The sequence below is a fragment of the Asparagus officinalis genome, chromosome 5 (genome assembly GCF_001876935.1).
Source record: "Asparagus officinalis chromosome 5, Aspof.V1, whole genome shotgun sequence".
NCBI lineage: Eukaryota > Viridiplantae > Streptophyta > Magnoliopsida > Asparagales > Asparagaceae > Asparagus > Asparagus officinalis.
Window position 1 is genome coordinate 76,391,339 of NC_033798.1, and position 23,760 is coordinate 76,415,098.

A 23,760-nucleotide genomic window follows, 5' to 3' on the forward strand; every position below is an offset into this window, starting at 1 on the left:
ACGCACCTGCAACTATCAAGCCATAAACTTTTTTTGTGCTTGGTACTAAGTCATACCCATATTGCCTCTCTCTCTCTCTCTATATATAGTATATATATATATATATATATATATATATTGGGTGCTAAGAAGTTTAGTGGACGATCAATTAAGTTGGCATAAGATCAACTCTCTCTCTCTCTCTCTCTCTATACTATATAATATATATATATATATATAATATATATATATATATATCCAACATTGTACTCAGGTAATCATTTCATTCTTTTTTCTCGTACAGAATAAGAGGCGTGTTACATGGTGCCCGGGACCATTTTCTAGGAAATGTGGTACTGAGGTATGTATTTGTTCCGGCTGTTGATGAATGATGATGTGTGTGTGTGTCACAAAGCACCCTTGAACTTTAGGTGGTTCCCATGAAAACGCCATGAACTATTTTCCCACAAAACCCTCTTGAATTTTGGGTGTCTAACAAAACACCTCTAAACTTTCATATCAACAGACCCCATAACAGCTTAATAGTGTTGCTGGCTATTACTTTATTTGTGTAGGAAACAAGTGCCTGTTAATGCATTTGCTTGTGATGCCCCCGTGTGTCTTTAGTCCCACTTAGGGTCTTTACAAGGAGTTGAATGACTTTATATAGTATGTGAAGGGATTCAAGTGCAACATTGACCGTCCAATTTTGGGAGTGGATTGAGCCAACCCATGTGTTGTACTCAGTAAGTCCTGCGACTTACACCACGCCAACCATGTGTTGTACTCAGTAAGTTTTGCGACTTACACCACGTCAGGAGCATGAAGTAGTTAACTAGCCAGAATATATAACTAAGCGCTATTTAGGGACTAAGTGTTACAACACTTGAGTGCGATGGGAGCCACCCCTTGAACATGTAGACCCACCTCTAGAATCCATATCACTTAGTAGTGATACTAGGACAAACCAATTGTCATGCTATGAGGAGGATGTCATATATATAAGGTGGGGTGATTGTGATGCCCCACCCGGGTATTTACAAAGATTGAATGACTTTATATAGTATATGAACTATGAAGGGATTCAAGTGCAAAGAGTTGAACGAGTTTATATAGTATGTGAAAGGGTGCAACATTGACTTACCATTATTGTTAGTGAATTGAGCCAAACTATGTGTTGTACTCGGTGGGTCCCATGACAAACACAGATCTGACAGGTTTGCGGGACCGGGGCATGACAAGCACATTCAGGAGTATTGGCAAAGTTCAAAAAAAATTTTTTTTTTTTGGGGGGGGGGGGATTTGGTGGGAAAAAAATTTAGGGTTTTTAAAAGATTATCCTATATAATTTATACTTCGTACCTTTATTTAACTATTTATTAATTTTTGCCAACATAAAGATGTTGCACCCATTTTTTTTTGCAAGTTTAAACATAAAAAGTGCTTTATGGACCTTTTTATTTAGGGCTTTCTGCTTATGTGCTTGTTGAGGGTGAGCCTTGGCACAACTGTAAGGTTGCTGTCTTGTGACGGGGATGTCATGAGTTCACGTCTTGGAAATAGCCTCTCTGCATGCAGGGGTAAGGCTGCCTACATCTAACCCTTCTCAGAGCCCACAATGGTGGGAGCCTCGTGCACTGGGCCACCCTTTTTCGCGTATGTGCTTGTTGAACACATAATTCACCGCTCAAATACTTGCTTCCTTCTTCCATCTAGAGCATATAACGGTAGTTATCAAACAGTTTCAGTTTTATGGCTGTAATCAACAATCAGCTTTAGTTTTGTGGTTCGCAGTTTTATTGTTTGGTAATTACAATAGAAGATTATTTCAATGTCCTTCTATGTTCTTGAGTACTTGTATCAAAATATATTTTTCTTTAGGTGGTAAATAATTGAATCTTGTCACTTTACCATGGTGATTATTTGATACAGAACGATAACTATGTTAAATCTGTAGTGTGTACCATTTTATTTTCCCGGAGTTCTTTTGGTAGATAGTGATAAAGGATTTGAGGAAACTTTTTACCATATTCCACATTTCTTTCTACTGTTGGTCTTCTTTTCATTTGATAATAATACAGTTAAGCTAAAATAATAATTCTATAATAACGAATATGAAAGCAGATCTACTTCTGAGCTATCATTTTTTTGTTGTTCCTCACAATTTTGCTACCAACTCAGCATTCACAATAACCATAATTTATAGACTTGGTTATCATAGAATCAGTGTTTTAGAACTGTGAGAGATTATTCATGTCCATGTTAAGGGATCTCTCATTTATAATTATAACAAGTATTGATCTATGTCAGTAGGTGTGAGCTTAATTTGGCTGTCAGGAAGCATGAAGCTACTAGTGATGATGTTATGCTTCAACTGCAGGTATCCACTCCAAATGAAGTATCTTCTATTAGAGAGTTCAATGGAAATGGACAAGATGTGAATATGCCACCTTCTTTCGAAGAATTAATGCAGGAAAATGAGGTTATCACGGATAATCTGCATAGTAACTCATGCATATCTGATCTCAGTGATAAATCGGATGAGTTTTCGCTTCCTGATGCCTGTGCTTTATTGCATGTTACTAGCAGGAGGAAAATACATCATGAGAGAGCTGAATTGCTCCAGGTCTAAATTATTTTTCTTCTTTTACATTATCTGGCAAAAGAGTTATTAGGGATTCCTTATCCTGATGTCATATCTAAACTCGAAGAATTATAACATGCATCTTTTCTCCATTTTGATGTCATGAAAAATTTTAACTATTCGTTTCCAGATGAAAACAAGAGAAGATGGATGTGAAAGCTCGACATACAAGTCCATGGAATCAGAGTGTAACACAAGCACAAGCGATAGAAGTTCTTTTTTGTCCCAGTTAGGTGTCACATCTTGTGGCCTTAAAGGCTTAACTTTAAGAGAGTCTGAAGCTATTCATGTTATCAAGCACCTTGAAGATCAGGTATTTTTTCTTGTATTGAAATAGGTTTTGGTTTGTAATTCCACTGTTTTATGCAGTTTTTTGGTTTCTTATGCAGATTAGTTCAGTAGAAATGGAGAAGACTGCAATCCAGGGAAACTTTGATGACATTCTTGACTTAGTTAATGAACAAAATACTTCTTTCAAAGAGAAGTATGACGAGGTAAGATAATTGGTTATTTTTCTGAATGTCCTCTAAATGTATGATACTTGCCTGGAAAAGCTCATTTTATTATTGTTTCAGTTTCTCTAGGAACACAATCTTAAAGTGTTCATATATTAATTGGATTATTTTACAACGAATGGGTTGGCTTTCTGATGTTCATTTTAAGTGGCATTTTCTTTTTGATATTTTAGTTTTCTATCTATTTCGTTATTATTCTAGTCCCTTGAACTAAATAAAAATTTATGTTTCTTCCATGGTTTTACCTAAAGTATCATGCATAACTTTTTTAAAAAAAATGGATGAGTAAGAATGTTTTGCAGACTGGGGCTTGGCTGATAGAGTTATACTAGATAAGTGATACCAGCCAGTTTACCTAATTACTTAAAGTTTTTGAATGGATATAGAAAGAATAAGGAGAGATGGAAAATCCAGTAGAAAATAGTATGCTAAGTAGCCAAGCTGCAAAGCAAATAAATCATGCTCTCAACTCTTTCCTTTCTGCTCCATATATGGACTTTTATACACAAGATGATGACCTCGAACTTATTGTATTATGATAGCGTGCTACCACTTAACTCCAACTTTCTTTAGGAATCTCTTGTTGTTATAACCAACGACCTACGAACGTGACTCATAATAATTTATAGCTGTTATAATTGACTATCCTAGCTCCATCACATTTCTCACCTCTCTTTATCTATCAACTCATGTGAGTTGCTAAATCATATTCGGCTGAGCAATTCGCATTGAGTTGTGGCTATTCCGCTGGTAAATTAAGTCATCCTAACTTGTGCCAGATGATGGTTTTTAGCTTGAAGCCTCTAGCTACCACTATCTTCGTCTAGATACATAACATTTAAGTTTTAATGGTCACTCACATCATTAATCACTGTAGAAACATCATTAAATGTATTGAATCAGGCAAAATTAACCTGCCTGATGCCTCGGCATTTGTGCGAAAGCAACCAAAAAAAAATATTTATGCATTTGCTTGAAAAATACACCACATATCTAATCACTTAGGTAAAACTATAGCAAGTAGTAAAAAATATAGCAATTTACATTTTATATCATGCTACTGAATATAAAAAGTGAGTTAAAAATATATTGGTTGAGTATTTTGTGTCTATATGTGCTTTTGGAAGTGGATGAGTTTAAAAGTCAATGGGTGTAAAACCTTGGTTTCAAAAACAGAACAATCTTTGGAGGTGCATGATTAAAAAATTAAATAGGCATGAAACTTTAGATTTATAGGTTAAAAACTCATCTACAATGCCATGAAATTAGCGTGAGTACAAAATCAAACAAATGGTTTAAGCATTTGGTTCAAATATACACCGAATACATAGCTTCTTAGAGAAAAGTATAGAAAGTTACAGTATAATGCAGTAACTTGACTCTTTACCAAAGTGATGAAATACAGAGTGAGTTTAAAACAATTTGCGGAATACTTCGAGACTAAGAGTGATTTTTGGATGAGCGTGAGTTTTTAAAAATAAATAGACGTAAAACTTTAGGTTCATAGACGGAAAACACTTTCTGGAAGTATGAGTTAAAAACAAAAGGGGGGCAACACTTCGGATTTATAGGCAAATAAACCATCTAGAATTCGTGACATTAGTGTGAAAAAAAAGAAAATAGGAAAAGATTGATTTACATATTTAATTTAAAAAATGTGTTGTATATCTAATCACTTAGTTAGCAAGTTGTGATAAAAAAATTGCAACTTGCAATATATGATAAATTGCTAGAATACAATCTGGATTTAAAAATAAATTGCTGACTATTTTGGGTCTAGGAGTGACTTTGAAAGTGAGTTGGTCCAAAAGTAAACCAGGGGTGCAGGGGGTGGGGAGGGGGGTGTAAAAGTTTGAATTTATAGGGAAAAAGAACCTTTTTGAAAGTCGTTAGGTTTGAAAAAAATGGATTAATACGCTAGGCACATTAGTTTGGGTTTAAGAGTGATTTTGGGCACATGGATTTAAACATAAATGGAGATGGGTCCTTGGGCTATAAGGAAAAAGGATGATTTTAAAAAATAAATGAGGGTAAAACGTTGGGTTTATAGGCAAAAGAAACATTCAATTACACATTATTTCATTATCATATTATTTCATTAAGCTTCTGCAGTATTTTGGTCCCCTAAAGAGTGTTTTTGAAGTTCGCAGGCTTAAAAATTATTAGTTTAAAAGTTTGGATTTATATGCAAAACTTCCTTTATTTAATGACTTAAAATATGTGGTCTACACAAGTATTGGATTTTTTTTTAAATTAAGTGAAAAACAAATGTGGCAAAGGGAGGATTTGAACCTGTAACCTATACTTATAAACATAACATTCTAGCCAAGTGAGGTGGTTAGCTTTTAAGAACAATTGGCAAAAATCATACTAATTATATAAAGGTTACTGTTTCTAAAAACTGTTCATTTCCCTTTAACTTTAGCATATAGAGTGTTATAGTATAATGTTAATGAAATTCTCATCAGAAGAACTATTCATCTCTTAGTATTTATGCTTGCTCACTGGTTGCATGAACATTTCCCATTCTTGACTTGACTTTTTCGGTTTTGTGGCTAGCTCCTCTCTTGCCTATGATATTTTCCGCAAGTAATCTGCAATGACACTAGAGAAAATGATATGACGTTAACAATGGCCTCATATTGTGTCACTTTTTTATGGGAGAAGACTTGGATTGTGATGAAGATAATGACATAAACAAAAATGTTTTAAGTATGATGTCTTTATGTGTAATTTCTTTTACTCATTTTTCTCTGATTTCAGATTTCTTTTCATGTAGCTATATCAGGATCTTTTAAATGCACGTAATGAAGCTAGAGTGGCACAGGAACAACTTTCTTTAGTTGCATCAAACAAATTACATAAAGAGGTATTTTCTCACCTAGCATATAGCATAACAATCAGGGTACTAATTGATTTAAGGCTGGAGCAGCATTTACTGAGAACTGGTCAAACTTTCAGCCAGCTTCTGCTGCATCAGATTTCGACCTTGGGGTTGCACTTATGCTTACTTTTAATAAAATATATGTTTTATCTTTTATTTTCATTTATTCAGGAACCTGTAGGTTTCTCGCTCATTGATGTGTCAAAAGAAGTCCAAGAAGTAGCTTTGCTTGTTGACCATTCAAAAGGTGTTGTGGATAGTGTTCTATCTTTTTTTGAAGATCTCTTCCGAAACTTCAGTGTTATACCAGATCTGAGGGTAAATACATCTAGTTATCTTGCACTTTGTCTCAGTCCATTTTTCTTCTATAATCATGTTTGGTTGAGTCTTCGATTGTTATTATTTCTTTATCTTTATAAAGGTTATTCTTTTGATAATTGACACAGTGTTTGACAATTATTTAAAGTCATTAACTTTGTAAGTCGTAACACATCTGTTATGTGGCTGTCATTTGTTGGATATAGGCTGCAAAAAAAAATGCTAAGAGATGAGAAGTGATGATAACCACTCTTCCAATGTGACTAGTTGGTTGCCTCACCTGGCTCACCACTATCGCAGCTCAATCAGAGAAATGTGTTGCTAGCCTGTACACATTATTTCCTGTGAGTAAACAAGACTGGTGTGTCGGTAGTTGTAATGTCACTGATGTGACACACATCCCAAGTCCCTACAATCCAGATCATCAACATCCTAGATCTTATCTGATTCCTTAAATGTGCCCCACCTTAGCAACACACCAGCCAACTACATGGAGTGACACCAAGCCTTATTTACTCCATATCATTGTCCATCCGCCCCTCTGCCACTAAGAAAATCAGCAACCTCCAGAGCTTGCATGGTGTTGTATGAGATGTACATCACAGTGTAAATACCATAAAAGAGGTTGATAATGAGCTAGAGTTTGGTTAGATATTGTTTGAGTGAAATTGCAGATGAAATAGAACCCTCCTCGTTAAGTTAATCGGGTCTATACCCAATTAATCAGGCAAACCTGATTTTATGACCCAACTGTTATCCTATATAGAATGACACCTCATGTCAGAGTGATCCAATATAATCTTAAAAGAGTTAAAGTAATTACTGATCAGTGCCGAAGTATAGTTCAGAAAAGCTAACAGGATTATTTTCTGCTGACGTGGGATTTTGTAGAACTCTATGAACTGACATCATGTTTCTGCTGAACTTCTTATTGCTCCTCATTCCTTACTTTGGTTGATTATATTCTTTTACTATGTTGATGTTAGTGGTATTTCGTTTTACAGGAAATTAAGTTATTTTCTAGCCAAAATATGTTGCAACTTGAATCTATCATCTCTTTGCACAACAAATTACAGAGCTGTTTGAAAAATAAATTGGAAGAGGTAGAGCTGGAAAAGGTATATCCATTGTATATATCTTTCAATCAGTAATGTTAGCACTTAGCTGTTACTTTTAGCACTTCATGCATTGATTTTATTTCACTTGCAGAATCTATTGCAAAATCAGTTAGCTGATCACCAAAAACAAATCGAGGAGCTTAAATATGATTTAGTTACCACAGAGAGGGCAATGGCAGTAAGTGACTATTCTCTTTCTCTTCTTCCTTCCCTGTAAGATCTTTTCTTCCCTTACATGTCAGAGTTTTTGGTTTTTTTTTGGTAGGATCAATTTAGTCAACATGAATTCGAGAAAGATGAACTTCTTGGTCAAGTTCTCAACCTTCAGAAGGAAGTGATGTGCTTGTCATCGTCTGCCTTGTTTAAAGAAAAGGAAATTGTCAGGAAGGAGCTTGACAAAACTAAGCTTAAGTTAAAAGATATGGAGTCCAAGCTTAGGAATACCGTCCAGGAAAAGACAAAACTCGAGGTTTTTTAATTTGATTTTTCATAGCGCCTTTCCTTGTTTGAAAGCTTATCTTGCTACTTGCTCACAATCTACATGCCAAAATTTCCCGTCCAGAGTGAAAAAATGCAAGCTGAGCGTGAGGTGAAACACTTGATTGGTCAAAGGGCTGTTCTAGAACGTGATATTCGGAAACGAGATTCACTGCTTGATAGAAGAAATTCAAAGTCATTTGATTCCAATCCAAAGGGTTATTTTGGTGTTCAAGAACAAAATATTGAGGTGAGAAGATTGTGCAAAAATTGGAACTAAATATTGCTAATATTATTAAATTTTTATGTCATCTTTTATAGCTCATGATTAACTGCAGGTTGCTAATTCAAGTCTAAAATGTAATTGTTCAACTCTATTGATTTCATGGATAACCTTTTAAGCAGAAAATCATCTAAACCTATTGTGTACCTGTATAGACACATGATAATGAGCTTGCTAGAAAAATAAAAAAGTTAACAAATTAATAACATGTTGCATGACATGATAATGAGCTTGCTAGAAAAATAAAAAAATTAACAAATTAATAACATGTTGCATGAAGAACTTAACTCTGATAGTTGCTTTGGTCAAGGTTTTAAATATCGGATATGCGGGAAATATTGGATGAGCAAAATTCATATGGATTACGAATATAGGGAAAATATAGGGGATATGTGGTAAATATCGGAATGCCATAACCGATGTTTGCATGTATAGTAGAATGCACTAAAATATAATCTCAACATATAAAATGTGAATAATCTATGTTTAGGATCACTAATCAACCTTGTAAAATAAACAAAAGTACAAATCAACTTCGCAACATTTGGTCTGATCTTTAGGGTAAAATATCATTCGATATAATGAGGAAATCATGATATCTCGCCCAAAAATTGTCAAACACAGTATAATGTTTTGCGACAAGCCATATAAAAAGATATATTGGTCCACATATCGGCTGATATATCGACCATATCGGGGATGTATCACTTAAAATAGCCAAAAAAATGTAAAGGATATTTAGAGACCACATCAGTTGCGGCGGCAAGCCCTGTAAAAGGATATATCAGGCCATGTCGGGGATACTTAAAACAATGGCTTTGGTGCAAAAAAATTTCAGTTAAAATTTCTGAAGTTTAAACGGCCAAGCAAAATGACTCAAGATGTACTATTATTACTATTGTTATCATTATTTCAATTTTAAAAAAATTGGACTACATATTCAACATGCCAGGCGAAATTTTTATTTTATAGAGCTTTTCTAGGGCTTGTCGCAATGAGAAAAGTTATACATGATGTTTATAGTGTTGGGAAATTATTGGCAATATGTTGGGATTTTCCCTGATATATTCGATCACATTTTGGGATTTCTCAATGACACTTCGGCATCAAAAAATGTCGAAATGATATCACTAGGCTTTAATTAAGATTTTTTATGAAGGGCTGGTTTGGGTTAGGGCTCCAGCCCTAAACCCGAATCTAAACCTACTCTAATTCTCAAATATGATGCTTAGAGTTCAATTATGCCCTAATGCTTCACCTCACATTCCTAGAGTTGAGTCTCATCACCGTCGCCTATTTATTACTATTCACCCTCGACAAATGTTGCTACTAGTAGACTCCTTTTTTATTTCTCTAGGTCTCTCTCTCAACACCTAATAGTTGATCTCCCCCAGTCTTTTGTTGTAAGTAATTAGGAAATAAATAATATTAGGAATGATATATTAGAAAGATTTATTAGAGATTTGGTGATTGAGAGATATTAGGAAAGTGATTAGAATAGTAATTGTGATCAGGCAATTGACCAACTATTTGCTAATGAGCACTTCAATTAGAAATTTTACATGAAGGGTTCCCAACAACTTTTGAACATATATTATGAGGAAATGATAAAGGTGATGGTTCTCCATGCATGACAAGTGATTTTTTCTGTTTTCTGACCTACAAAATGGATAAAGCAATATTTTTATGTTTCTGCATTGCTACATAGGATTGCAATGTATCTCGATGTATGTTATTTACTAATATTCGAAACATGGATGACTTTGTAGGTCAAAAATTTAATGTGATGATGTATGGAATCCCTGTTAATAAGCATTAAAGTTGGAAGCATTCTTAGGGTGCAAAGAGAAGTTTCCATATATTCAGACATGAAAAAATGTTTTACCTAAAGTTGATGGCTAGATATTATGACATTATTGATGTTTCCATTTCGTTTTGGGTATATATGTATCATGCAAGATTTCATAGCATCATCCTGATGCAAAAATGGATATAGCGCCATGCTACATAGTGTTCATATAGGCAAAACAAAAATGAGTTAATTATTACATTCTCCACCCTTATTTGTTTAGTTTCACATATCCTTATCAAGCCGCATAAATCTTGTTGGCTTATGGCATCCCTTTATGACATACAACATATAGTTTGTGAGTAAGAAATTGCATTAGGTCCTTTGCAATAGGCAGATGCGAACCTTTTATGCGGTCATGTATTGATTTTGAAAATTGTTTCTAATGTTGAACTTTTGGCATTCTCTCCACTGTTTGTTATTGATGTTGTCCAGATCAATTTGACCTTGGTGATAGCTTTTGCTTATTATTTCATTTTGATATCATCCATCATATAGATTACCATTTACAAGAATATTCTTGATTTTGTAATGTCATGCATATGATTGGGAATATATAGCTGTTGTGTTGATAAACTTTTGTAGCTATTAGAGTAGAGAGTAGGTGTAACTGTGCCGTTGCCAAGGATATTGCGTGAGCGCCCATCAGCAAATAAAATAGAAGGCGAAGAATGGGTTTGTGAAAATTATAAAAAATTTGTGGATTTACTCGTAAGATGTGAAGAGGCGCTAGAATCAATAATCCCCGAAGTAGAAGGTGACAAGTAATATCTGGGTGTGTTAAATTGGCAACTTCTAAAGTAGATGCCCCATGCACCTTCTGAGTAGAAAATTATACCCTAACCGACTCATGGAAACATGCTCATTAGCTGAAGATGGATGGGCAGCAGAAGATTCCTTTGTAATTAAGGTAGATAATGTGAGACCCCAACTTTAGTCCCACATCGGGAATTTATAGTGAAATTGTGTGCCTTAAATAGGTAAGCCTAAGACTCAAGTGGAACATTTGCTAGTCGACTTTGGCAGTGGATTGAGCCAAACAACACGTCATACTTAGTGGGTCCCACGACTTGCATGCGTCAACGGGCCTGCGGGCCTAGGGTGTAACAAATGGTAGTAGAGTAATTATCAGCCGGAAATGTGAAGCTAAATGCTATACGGGACTAAGTGCTGCACCGCATGAGCGAGGTGAGAGCCGCCTCTAGAGCTCGCAGGAACTATCTCTAGAGTCCACATTGCTAGTCGACTTTGGCAGTGGATTGAGCCAAACAACACGTCATACTTAGTGGGTCCCACGACTTGCATGCGTCAACGGGCCTGCGGGCCTAGGGTGTAACAAATGGTAGTAGAGTAATTATCAGCCGGAAATGTGAAGCTAAATGCTATACGGGACTAAGTGCTGCACCGCATGAGCGAGGTGAGAGCCGCCTCTAGAGCTCGCAGGAACTATCTCTAGAGTCCACATTGCTTGGCCCGTTTAGGATGTGCCAATTATCATATCGTGATGAGGACGTCGCACTTGTAAGGTGAGGTGATTGTGAGACCCCAACTTTAGTCCCACATCGAGAATTTACAATGAAATTGTGTGCTTTAAATAGGTAAGCTCAAGACTCAAGTATAACATCAGCTAGTCGATTTTAGCAGCGGATAGAACCAAACAACGTGTTATACTTGGTGGGTCCCACGGTTTGCATACGCCAACTGGCCCGCAGGCCCAGGGTGTAACAGATAAGCCGCCCTCATCACAGATATGCCCCTTATATGGAAATTGTGACCACTCTGGTTTGTCGTGAAACTCCCAACATATTTCAACAGTGATTTATCCGCCTACAGTGAGTACAAAAACGTGAATCACTTTCTCGACCACGAACACGTTCATCATGACCACCACGATTTGTGCACCCACCACATTTTCAGGGAATAAATCCTCCACGATCAAGAGAAGACCGTGGAGATCTTATAGATGAGAAAAGTACAAAAGTCTCAACAATTGATGGCTATAGTGAGGTCTCTATAGCCTGAGAGAGGCGAGAGAATGCTCCATGAAGATAGGGTAATCCGCCTTCTGATGCTAAGAAGTATCCTCGCATTGGTTTCAAAGTCGAATTCAAAATAGATAATAATTTGCAGACAAAGAGATCCTCTCGTTATTTCTTCAAAATCTGAATATCTATAGTCAGGAATGATACTGGTTAAGGAGATCGTGCATCCCCTTTAGCTGATTATAATACTCCAAACTCTTGTCTCCCTGTTGAATACTAAAGAGCTCCTCATATGCATCAAATACTCGTGAAGCATTTTGCTTCATAGAATAAGTATCCCGGACAACTTCCTTGATCTCTTTAGCAGTATTCTGTATTTAGAAGAATAAAGTGAGTGGATATGTGTGACTTCATACTCCCCCATAGCCAAGTCATAACAGTCGAGTTGTCACGTTCCCAGTCTTCCTTAATATTCACAACAGAGATTTTCTCAACATGCTTGTCAGTAGCAATAGTAGAGGTAGCAACAGAAAGATCAGATTTAGAGAACATGATCAACTTTAACTTTCCCTTAGAACTCAGATATACACGAACTAATTTCTCTCATATCAAATACTTCTTTCTATTAAGTTTAGTGGTGGTGATCTGCAAGTGATCACAGTCCTCCTTGATAGTGGCCATAAGTAGTAGTTGGGATGTAGAAAGAAAATTACGGATAATGACAATAGACTGTAAAAAAAACATTGTTGCATGAAAGAAATTATTTCAAGCCACAACAATCATGATGATCGTCGAAGGGAATGAAGAGCAGGGGTTTTAGATGTACTTAGGCATCTACATGGCAACGAGGGTCTACGAGTATGTCGTTGATGTGGCAACGATGATTAGATCTGAACTATCATCGTGATCTGTGTGATGTTGTTGAAATTTTGTGATGTTGGAGGAGATTAACTGTAGAGGAGATGAAGACCTGGATGAGATAGTACCGGGGCACTACTCATGTGATGAACAGTGCCGAGGTTATTGTTCATGCGATTAACAATACCGAGGTTACTGTTCACAAGATGAACAATATCACGGCCAGAGAGGTTAGAAGTTGATTGTGGTTAAGTTTGGAGGCATGAAAATTAGGGTTTGAGGAGAAACTAGGGGTTGAGATGGAAATTAGGGTTTGAGGAGGATTAGGATCTGAGGAGGGGATTAGGGTTTCAGGAGGGAATTAGAGAGTTAGGATTTTCATAACATGATTTGATACCATGTTATTGGGGGAAAAGTGACTTGATTCCATTGTGGATCAATCCTCTTTATTATATAGATAGATAAATAGTTTAAAATTAAAAGTGAAAAACTGACCACCTTTTCAGCTAGATATTAAGACGTATATATGGTTTAACCATCAAGATATGAAGTTCTGGGGAATGTTTGTCGCCTGAAAAAAATCCATCTATGGTCTGAAGCAATTTCCTTGTGCATGGTTTGATAAATTTAGCATGGTTGTTAGTAACTATGGTTTGAAGCGTATTGCATCAGATCATTCCATTTTTGTGCGGTATTCTAGCACTAGTACTATTGTCCTTGCTATATATGTGGATGGTATCGTTATATCAGGAGATGATCATCAAGGCATTTGAGATTTGAAGTTATATATTAGTTCGCACTTTCATATGAAGGACCTGAGAGTTTTATGATACTTTCCTGGGAAAGAGATTGCTTGGTCCTCTAAGGGTCTAGCTCTATCTCAAATAAAGTATCTTCTCGATCTTTTTAATAATACTGACATGCTTAATTCCAAGCCGGTTCGTACGCCTATGCATATGGACTCTCAAATTAGATTTGATTAGAATGTGGGGGGAAACTCTCTCCAATCCTACTAGTTATTAGAAATTGATTGGCAAGCTTATCTATTTGACGGTTACACGTCCCGATATCTCTTATGCTGTTGGAGTTCTCACGATGTATGCAGAATCCACATTAGTTATATTGGTCTGCAGCTTGTCAGGTACTACGATACCTAAAAAGAGCATCAGGGAAAGTACTTTTTTATCATACTTCCAACAATTTGGATATTGTAGGCTACTCTGATGCTGACTGAGCAAGTGATCCTCTTCATCGATATTCAATTAGTGGTTATTGCAACTTTGTTGGAGGCAATTTGGCCACTTGGCGTAGTAAAAAACAAACAGTTGTTGCCCTTTCCAGTGCCGAAGTTGAGTGCAGAGCTATGACTCATGCCGAATGCGAGATGACTTGGGTTCACTCACTATTGCTGGAGATGGGCATTGTTTTCTCAAAGCCCATGACACTCTACCGTGATGATCATGTAGCTATTTATATTCAAGCAATCCTATGTATCATGAGCGGACAAGACATATCGACGTGTCACGTGCATTGTCATTTTATCCGTGATATGGTGTTATCTAATCCTATGTATCATGAGCGGACAAGACATATCGACGTGCATTGTCATTTTATCCGTGATATGGTGTTATCTAAGAAGATTGTTCCTTCATATGTTCGATCGACTGATCAGATTGCTGACATACTTACAAAAGCTATGCCATTCTCATTGTTTGATGCACTTTGTAACAAGCTGGGTATGATTGACATCTATGCTCCAACTTGAGGGGGAGTATTAGAGTAGAGAGTACTTTTAGTGTCTATTTTCTTTATTAAGTGTTTGAGTCCTACATCAGGTACACCTATAATCTTGAACTATTTATCTATCTATATAATAAAGAGGACTGATTGACGCAGCGCGGAAGTTGTAACCTCGAAATCCACCAAGGGTGTTCTCTGAATCCACAAAGAACGATCTTCGAATCCACGAAGAAACTCCTAAAATATTACTAAAATAGTAAAAAACGGACAAAAATACAAATATCTCTCAAACCGTAACGAATTTGATGAAACGGAAAACACAAACCAAACCCGAAGGGGTAGGTTTGGATGGCTCCGTCTCGTCGAGATAGTCGATTTTCATATATAATTCGTCCAATTCTGACGTATGGTTTGAAAGTTACGGTCGTTTCTTCGAAACAAGTTATTTTCTTTGACCAGACCCGCATTTGGGCTTGCGACTGTCCCACTTTGACATAAACGTGTCTGCTGTGTGTTCTACATCATTGATCCACAACGGGATCAAGTCACTTTTCCCACAATAACTGTAGCTTTACAGATACATGACTTAATTCAGAGGACTTGAAAATGGTTTTCCCCCAGTTATTTTATGTGGTCAGGGGATGGTTAATTGTTACATTGTTGAAAACTGTACTAATATGCATGTGGATTGTTGAGTTAATTAGTTAATGTTGTAAGGACTTTTCTGTAAGAGTGCATTAATATAAAAGTGGTACCTCTCTATGGGAGAAGTAACCCTAATTTCCAACCCAAAATTCTACATGGTATCAGAGCTGGAGATCTATGTGGCGGCTCCAAAAATCTAACCGGAGAACTCATCTCCAAAGATCGATTCCTCCTGCCGCCGCCGATCTGATCCGACTCCGCCGCCCGCCGTACTGACTGAAGGCCTTCTCGAGTGACTGGTCATCAGTGGCCCAAGTGAGGCCGTCGACGAATCAGCGGTACTCGTCATCGGAAGCCGCCATCGGAGAAAGGAGCAAAACGGATCAAAACCCGTCGAAGTTCAGTCGCCACGACGGCTCTCAAGCGGAAGAAGCTCCGATCCGTCTGCCCTTGATCCGGTGGCTTGCGGGATCTGACATAGTCGGAGCCCTAGTCTGCCACGATCTGCTCTTCTTCCCTAATCGCGTCTTCCCTAATCGTGTCTGCCCTAATCGTGTTCTTCTGAGCATCAGAAAGAAGAGAAAGAAGAAGAAGTGGAGAACAGGAACAGGAGGCAAACACGGAAGAGAAATGTGAAGGGAGAGGCCACGATTGGAATTTCTTGATGGTGAGGAACAGTAAGGAGATGAAGAAAGCATCTGCCAATTTGAGTTTTGTTAGTGGGAGAAGGGTTGGGGCTCGATCTGTTCACAGGATATGAATTTAATCTATGGTTATTACTGTGTGGTTTGAAGGGGCCTTTGGAGTTTGAAAAGCCAAGTTTTTTTTAATTTCTTGTCTGAGTGGATCTGCTGTGGTTTCTTTTAACAAAAACGAGGAGAGATAACTGTGAAGATGGGAACACCTGTGACTAGTCAGGAATTGAAGGAGATTCTGGAGGGGGTGGCCAGGGTATTTCAGACCAAACTAGAGGAGAATCCTAGTAGGTCAGTCATGGCCACATCGGAGTCAGCACAGGTGATGCAGAGGATAAAATTGCTGCCTAATGACATCAAGCTTGAGGGGACAAGAAACTATCTGAGTTGGTCTCGGAGGGCACTGTTGAATCTTCGAATCAAAGGACTTGAAAAATATGTGAATGGGGAGTGCACTGAGCCGGAGAATAAGACGAGTGTTGAGTGGAACACATGGAGTAACACTAATTCTCTTGTGGTTTCTTGGTTGTTGACTTCTGTGTCTCCAACCATAGCGGGGATGGTGGAGTCTATCTCAAGTGCTGCTGATGTCTGGAAGACATTGGAGGGGATGTACTCTGGAGCTGGAAGTGTGATGATGATGATGGAAGTGGAGGAGAAGATTGATGCTACCACACAAGGGGAGAAGACAGTCCACCAGTATGCAGCAGAGCTACGTCACTTATGGGCGGATCTGGATCACTATGATCCTTTATCACTACAAAACCCGGCAGATGTTCTTTTGGGGAGACAGTATCTTGAGCGCAGGCGTGTGGCTCGTTTTCTCAAGGGTCTAAACTCAAAGTTTGAGGGAAGGAGGGCAGCAATGTGTCATCTGTCATCTCTCCCCTCCTTGGATGAGGCTATTGCATCGATGGAACAAGAGGAGATCAGACAGAAGGTGATGACAGGCGAGGCCTCACCTGCTGTCCGCTCGGCATTGGTGGTTCCAGATGTTCACATCAGAGATGATAGAGAGTGCTACAATTGTGGAAAGAAAGGGCATGTCAGCTACAATTGCCCTCAACCCCGCAATACTGGTGGTAGCCGAGGAGGCAGAGGACAGAGAGGAGGCCGTGCAGGTCGAGGAGGCAGGGGACGTGGAGGCCGAGGAGTTGCTCACCTAGCTGTGGCAGAGGAGTCCCAGACTACTGCTGGGATGACTGGAGCTGAAATAGCAGAGCTGGAGGAACTACGCCAGTTCAAGCTTCAGGCTGAGAGTTCGAAGGGACAAGTCACTCAGAATCTGGATCACACTACATACTTTGGTAACTTTGTTGGTTATGCACATCCGAACAAAGGTACACGGGTTCAGGCACTTGCATCCACTAAAACTCATGTTGATTGGATCATAGACTCAGGTGCATCTAGGCATGTCACAGGAGCATCTAGTGAGTTTGCATTATATTATCCGAGTAAGCATATGCATCCTGAGACAGTCCAAACTGCTGATGGGACATCCCAACCTATCAGGGGTACTGGTTCGGTCCATTGCACTTCATCTGTTATCTTATCATCTGTATTGCATGTCCCTTCATTTCCAGTTAACTTACTCTCTGTTAGCTCTCTCATTGATCAATTAAATTGCACTGTGTTATTTGATCGAGATTTGTGTGTCTTCCAGGAGAAGGAAACGGGGAGGAGGATTGGGACTGGCATCAGGCGTGATGGTCTTTGGTACTTAGACAGAGAGACTGCAATGATTGCTGCTGCTGTTAGCGGAGGGCCAGAGGCAGAAGCAATGCTTCAACATTGCCGATTAGGGCATTTATCTTTTGATAGTTTGGAAAGGTTAGAACCTGAGATAATGAAGAAAGTGGATAGAAAAGAGTTATTTTGTGATGCTTGTGAACTTGAAAAACATACTCATTCTACTTATAAAATGATTGGTCTTCGAAGTCTTGAACCATTTGCACTTGTCCATTCCGATGTTTGGGGACCATGTCCTACTACCTCTATTAGTGGTTTTAGATGGTTTGTTACTTTCATTGATTGTTATTCACGTATGGTCTGGATATACATGATGAAGCAGAAATCTGAGGTTTACAAATGTTTTCAAGATTTCTCGGCTTATGTGAAAACACAGTTTGGAGTGCAGGTAAAGATTCTTCGAACAGATAATGGGACTGAGTATGTCAACAAGGAGTTTGCCGCTTTCGTCTCTAGTCAGGGAATTCTTCATCAAACCACCTGTCCAGACACCCCTGCTCAGAATGGGGTGGCTGAACGTAAGAACAGACATTTACTGGAAGTGGCACGCTCATTGATGTTGACAATGAATGTGCCTAAGTTTTTATGGAGTGAGGCTGTTATGACAGCAGCTTATTTGATCAACAGAATGCCATCAAGAGTATTAGGAATGAAGACACCATGTGAGATGCTCTTGGGCTCGAATGTCTTTGTTGTTCCACCAAGAGTGTTTGGATGCACATGTTATGTGAGAGATCACAGATTGATGGTGAGTAAACTGGATCCGCAAGCAGTTAAATGTATCTTTGTTGGTTACTCATCAAGTCAAAAAGGATACAAGTGTTGGTGTCCCACTGAAAGAAGGTTGTTTGTCAGTATGGATGTGACTTTTCGGGAGTTTGAACCTTTTTATGGGGAGCAGACAGAGTTGAGTTCCTTGTTTGGAGATGGCTCTACCGATGCTAGTAGAGAGGGGGAGAATGAGAATGAGAATGAGAATGAGAATAACATCGTGGTTGGGATGATTCCATGTCCGCTTGAGTCACTGAGTAGTGATGATACATCGCCGAGTAATGGTGACGACTCAGGAGTTGACAGTCAAGGTCAGGGGGAGTTGAGAGTATACACGAGGAGACAGAAACAGCAGCATGAGCCGCCTCTTATGTCTATGCCAGTACCCACAAATGTTGATGTCCCAAGTCCCTCCTCTCCAATGTCTTCCTCATCTTCTCCACCTAAGTCGATAGGTAACGATTCCTTCCCTGATACTTCTAATACTCCTGTCTTGCCTCGCAGAACCTCTAGAGTCAATGCTGGAAAACCTCCAGCTAAGTTTGGTAATTGGGATACTGATATTGCGAATTACATTTCATATATTCATTACATCATTGCATTCAGTGTCTGTACCTAACAACTGGCAGGTAGCTAAGCAAGATCCTAGGTGGTTGAGTGCCATGCAAGAGGAACTTCAGGCCTTAAAGAAGAATGATACATGGGAGCTAGTACCTTTGCCAGCTGGGAAGCGTGCTGTTGGATGTAAATGGGTGTATACGGTTAAGCAAACTCCAGAGGGAAACATCGACAGATACAAGGCCAGATTAGTTGCTAAAGGCTACAACCAAACGTATGGCATTGACTATGATGAGACATTTGCTCCAGTAGCAAAGATGAGCACTGTTAGAGTGTTGGTGTCATGTGCTGCTAACTTCAATTGGCCACTACATCAGCTAGATGTCAAGAATGCTTTTTTGCATGGAAATCTCCAGGAGGAGGTGTATATGGAGATTCCACCAGGCTTCGCTACTTCTCAAGTAGCTGGGAAGGTGTGCAAGTTGAAGAAGTCTTTGTATGGGTTAAAACAGTCTCCGAGGGCATGGTTTGACAGATTCAGGTTGGCAGTCTGTTGTATGGGGTACAAGCAATGCAATGGAGATCATACTGTATTTTATAGGCACTCCAAAACTCGTATCACTATCCTGGCGGTCTATGTTGATGATATTGTAATCACTGGAGATGATGCTGAGGAAATTCTACGGTTGAAGAAGAAATTGGGCGAGGAATTTGAAGTTAAAGATCTGGGGCAGTTGAAGTACTTTCTCGGAATTGAAATTGCAAGGTCGCGAAAGGGTATAGTCCTTTCTCAGCGGAAGTATGCTCTGGATCTTCTCTCAGGGACATGGATGTTGGGGTGTAGAGTTGCATCTACTCCTATCGAGCAGAATCATAAGATGTGTACTGAGGGTGGTGACCCGGTGAGTAAAGAGCAATATCAAAGATTAGTTGGACGACTTATATATCTATGTCATACGAGACCTGATATTACTCATGCAGTGAGTGTGGTGAGTAGATATATGCATGATCCGAGAGAGCAACACATGGAGGCAGTTCGCAGAATTCTTAGGTATATTAAAGGAAGCCCAGGAAAGGGGTTATGGTTCAAGAGTTCTGGACATCTGAGAATTGAAGGCTATTGTGATGCTGATTGGGCAGGTTGTATGGATGATCGTAGGTCCACTACAGGCTACTGTGTATTTGTTGGAGGCAATCTCGTATCTTGGCGTAGCAAAAAACAAGATGTGGTGGCTAGGTCTACAGCTGAGGCCGAGTACAGGGCTATGGCAGTTAGTCTGTGCGAGTTGATGTGGGTCAAAAACATATTATCCGAGCTGTGCCTGTTTAGAAGAGACCCCTTACAACTTTGGTGTGACAACAAATCGGCGATTAATATTGCGAACAATCCAGTCCAGCATGACCGCACCAAACATGTAGAGATTGATCGATTCTTTATCAAGGAGCAACTGAATAGAGGAGTTCTGACTTTGAGCTATGTGAAATCAGAAGAGCAATTAGCTGATTGTTTAACAAAAGGATTAGGTTCTAGAGAGTATGATATCTTTTGTAACAAGATGGGGATGATTGATATCTATCGCCCATCTTGAGGGGGAGTGTTGAGTTAATTAGTTAATGTTGTAAGGACTTTTCTGTAAGAGTGCATTAATATAAAAGTGGTACCTCTCTATGGGAGAAGTAACCCTAATTTCCAACCCAAAATTCTACATGGATTATTATGACTTGCTTGCAATATGTAAAATTATGCTTGTAGATTCTAAGGGATACCTATTTCTTAACACGTACATGTAACTTTAGTTCTTGGCAGATGAAAGGGTGTCTATCAAAAATTTGTCATTCAACTGAATGGATCTGGGAAATATCTGCTATATGTATTAATTTTGACTTGAAGAAATGACTTGATAAAAATTAATGGAAAAATCTGTCATCATGGAAGTATGATATAAGGAGCTGTGGATTGGTGAAGTTGGCATCTGTCACTCTGGGCTGGTCCTGTTAGTTAACTAGTCCAAACTTGCTTATTTGTCAGCTGCTAATAGCATGTTGTGATTTTCATATTTCTTTCCTGTATTATTTGATTTTTCTTTTGATGTTTTACATGAACCAATCTATTCAATTCCTATTCATAAAGAATGTTGCATTCTGTGGATGATATGACACATATTTCTGAGCATCCAGGTACACTACCAGAATTTGGAAGTTCGTGGCTTTGAGATGGAAGCTGAGATTGCTTCTCTAAAAGAAAATTTGACCACTGCTGTTGAAGAAAATGAAAAGGCATATGATAAAAATGGAAACTTAGAGTCAGAAGTCAACACACTGCTTCAAAATTTAAGTGCAGCAGATTCGGAAATAAATTTCTTGAAGGAGGAGATTGTTAAAATGGTATTTAATCCATCTGAAAAGCTTCTTAGTTTATAAAAAGCTTGCGTATGTTTCAAATAGTCAATTCTGTCAGTCTTCATAATCATAATTCGTAGGTGTCTTATATTGTAGGAACAAGAGTTGAATGAATCTGAGGCCTGTTCTAGGAACTTGAAAGTTTCCCTTGATCTGCTAACAAAAGAAAAGGAAGATATGGGAATGGTAACACTTACACACAAATATATCCTTGAAATGCAGCATCTGCCTGTTTTGTGACCAACATTGCTTAGTCGTATTAAATGTGCAGCAACTTGCAGATGCTCTTCTTGAAATGGAGGTTGAAAAGTCAGCATGGTTAAGCAAGGAGAAAGCTCTCAAGGAGTCTGACGAGAGAATGAAGTTATCAGAGGAGATTACCAAGTTATCGAAAGATTTAATAGAGGTATGTTGAAATAAAAATCATGTTAGGGCATCGTGATATCCCTATATGCCTTTTTGATCCAATTTTTTTTGCAACATATGGGAACAAGTTTGTATGGATGGTTAAAGTTGTACAGTGACAAGGTTATGCAAGCAAGTTGCCAAGAGCCTTTTGTCTTCGTGGTCTGATAGATGGATGATTCTAAAATAAGAAAGTGAACCCTTATAGCACCTTGATGCCAAACTCTCTAGATACAGCATTATACTGTTTATACAGTTCCAGTAAAACTGATACCTCTATACAATTTATCCAACAAACCTTCTTAATCGACATATGTAAGTGTTGTGAATTGAATATTTTCCTACACTATTAGTGGAAGCAAAGTCAAAAGAACTATGTAGCACAAGTGCTAGCTAGTAGCTATCAATTCAAATAGCAGCCAATGTAATTTCAGCAATGAATTGTCCAATGCTAATGCAATATATCATTTGCAGAATGAATACAATTTCAGTTCTCTCTGTACACTGCTATTTTCTTATTTATTTGGGATGCAGATTCCTTTTCAACTTGAGAATTTTTCTTTTTGCTCGTAGGCCAAACTGTTACGTCATTGCTTATTAAGCCCAACTTACGTAATTCATACCCGTTAGTTATAGCATCTTTTTACATTTACCTCCATTTACTTGTCCATTTTCCGTTTGTTAACATGAAGTCATGGTAATCGGGTATTTGAAAACATTGTTGAAAGGGGACATTAATACTGATAACATTATTTTCAGGATAAGGGTTTTTTAGGCTACTGGAAATATATATTTTTATGTTTATTTTTCATATTATGATTTGTATATAACAAAAATTTCACTATTAGCTAATTAATTTTAAGTTGCAATCAGTAAACGTATGTACTGAAACGTACTTCGCATGGACAAGAACTTCAAGACATACACACTGTCACGCATCAGCTACTCAAAACTGCACAAGTCATACAGTCTTTTCCATTTAAAGTAGTCCAGTGATGTATGTTTTCTTAGGAATAACAGTTGAAATCATTCTGACGCTGCAGCTGTGAGTAATATATGAAAGGAAATTGTCTTTGATTTTTTGTAACTGTTGTGTGTATAAATTTACTTTTTTATGGTTGAACATAGGTGACACATGAGCTAGAGTCTTCCAGAGAACAATGTAAAGTGCTCAGAGAAAGACAAATTCTCATCGAGGAAAATGCAGAAAAAGGTAAAGAACGCAGGTAAGACTTCTTTACCTTTGCTGTGAATGAACTACTAGCACTTGGAAAACATTAAGACATGACCTCCCATCTCCACTATACTCCTTCCTTGTAGTTTATGAATAGAAAACTACTGTGCTTCCTTTATATGGACTCCTCGTGCAAGGTTTATTAGGAATATTTGTTCCTGATCCATGTGACCTCTTGTCTCATAACTGTCCTTTCACATCTGTGTTTTAGAAGCAAAATTTTCTGACTTTGGTCTGTGAATTTTAGGATTTTATTCACTTCCCTATTCTGTACAAAACAGTCCTAATATATATATACACGTTAGGCAGTATCAATCTGCTTAATCTAAGGAATTTGTTTCCTTCTTAAAGAAGGAAATTAATACCAAATCATCTAAAAATAGGAAACCTAAATATACACCATACTTAATATTAGGATCCCTAGAAAATAGTCACAATATCAATATCTCCAACACTCCCCCTCAAGCTAGGTTGTATATGTTTATCATGCCTAGCTTGCTACACAAACCTTCAAATACAACTCTAGGAATTGGCTTGGTGAGTATGTCTGCATTCTGTAATGATGATGAGATATAGATAGGTTCAACTATCCCTCCTTCTATGTTTTCCTTGATGAAATGCTTGTCAATTTTAATATGTTTGGTTTGGTCTTGCTG

At 38.1% G+C, this 23,760-nt stretch overlaps 1 protein-coding gene across 3 annotated transcripts in view; it reads left to right on the forward strand.

Annotated features, from left to right (window-relative positions):
- The window catches only part of LOC109843971 (kinesin-like protein KIN-7I), a 60,059-nt gene that overhangs the window by 22,039 nt on the left and 14,260 nt on the right, over positions 1 to 23,760 (forward strand). For 2 of the 3 annotated variants that reach the window (XM_020412970.1, XM_020412972.1), the window contains exons 14-27: positions 284 to 340; positions 2,360 to 2,605; positions 2,754 to 2,936; positions 3,013 to 3,117; positions 5,918 to 6,007; positions 6,194 to 6,340; positions 7,345 to 7,458; positions 7,550 to 7,636; positions 7,724 to 7,927; positions 8,021 to 8,185; positions 21,244 to 21,450; positions 21,562 to 21,651; positions 21,737 to 21,871; positions 22,999 to 23,096. In XM_020412970.1, coding sequence (XP_020268559.1) covers positions 284 to 340; positions 2,360 to 2,605; positions 2,754 to 2,936; positions 3,013 to 3,117; positions 5,918 to 6,007; positions 6,194 to 6,340; positions 7,345 to 7,458; positions 7,550 to 7,636; positions 7,724 to 7,927; positions 8,021 to 8,185; positions 21,244 to 21,450; positions 21,562 to 21,651; positions 21,737 to 21,871; positions 22,999 to 23,096 — 1,928 coding nt within the window. Of the gene's footprint in view, positions 1 to 283; positions 341 to 2,359; positions 2,606 to 2,753; positions 2,937 to 3,012; positions 3,118 to 5,917; positions 6,008 to 6,193; positions 6,341 to 7,344; positions 7,459 to 7,549; positions 7,637 to 7,723; positions 7,928 to 8,020; positions 8,186 to 21,243; positions 21,451 to 21,561; positions 21,652 to 21,736; positions 21,872 to 22,998; positions 23,097 to 23,760 lie in introns of those variants that run through there. The other variant, XR_002247849.1, reaches the window with a different exon arrangement.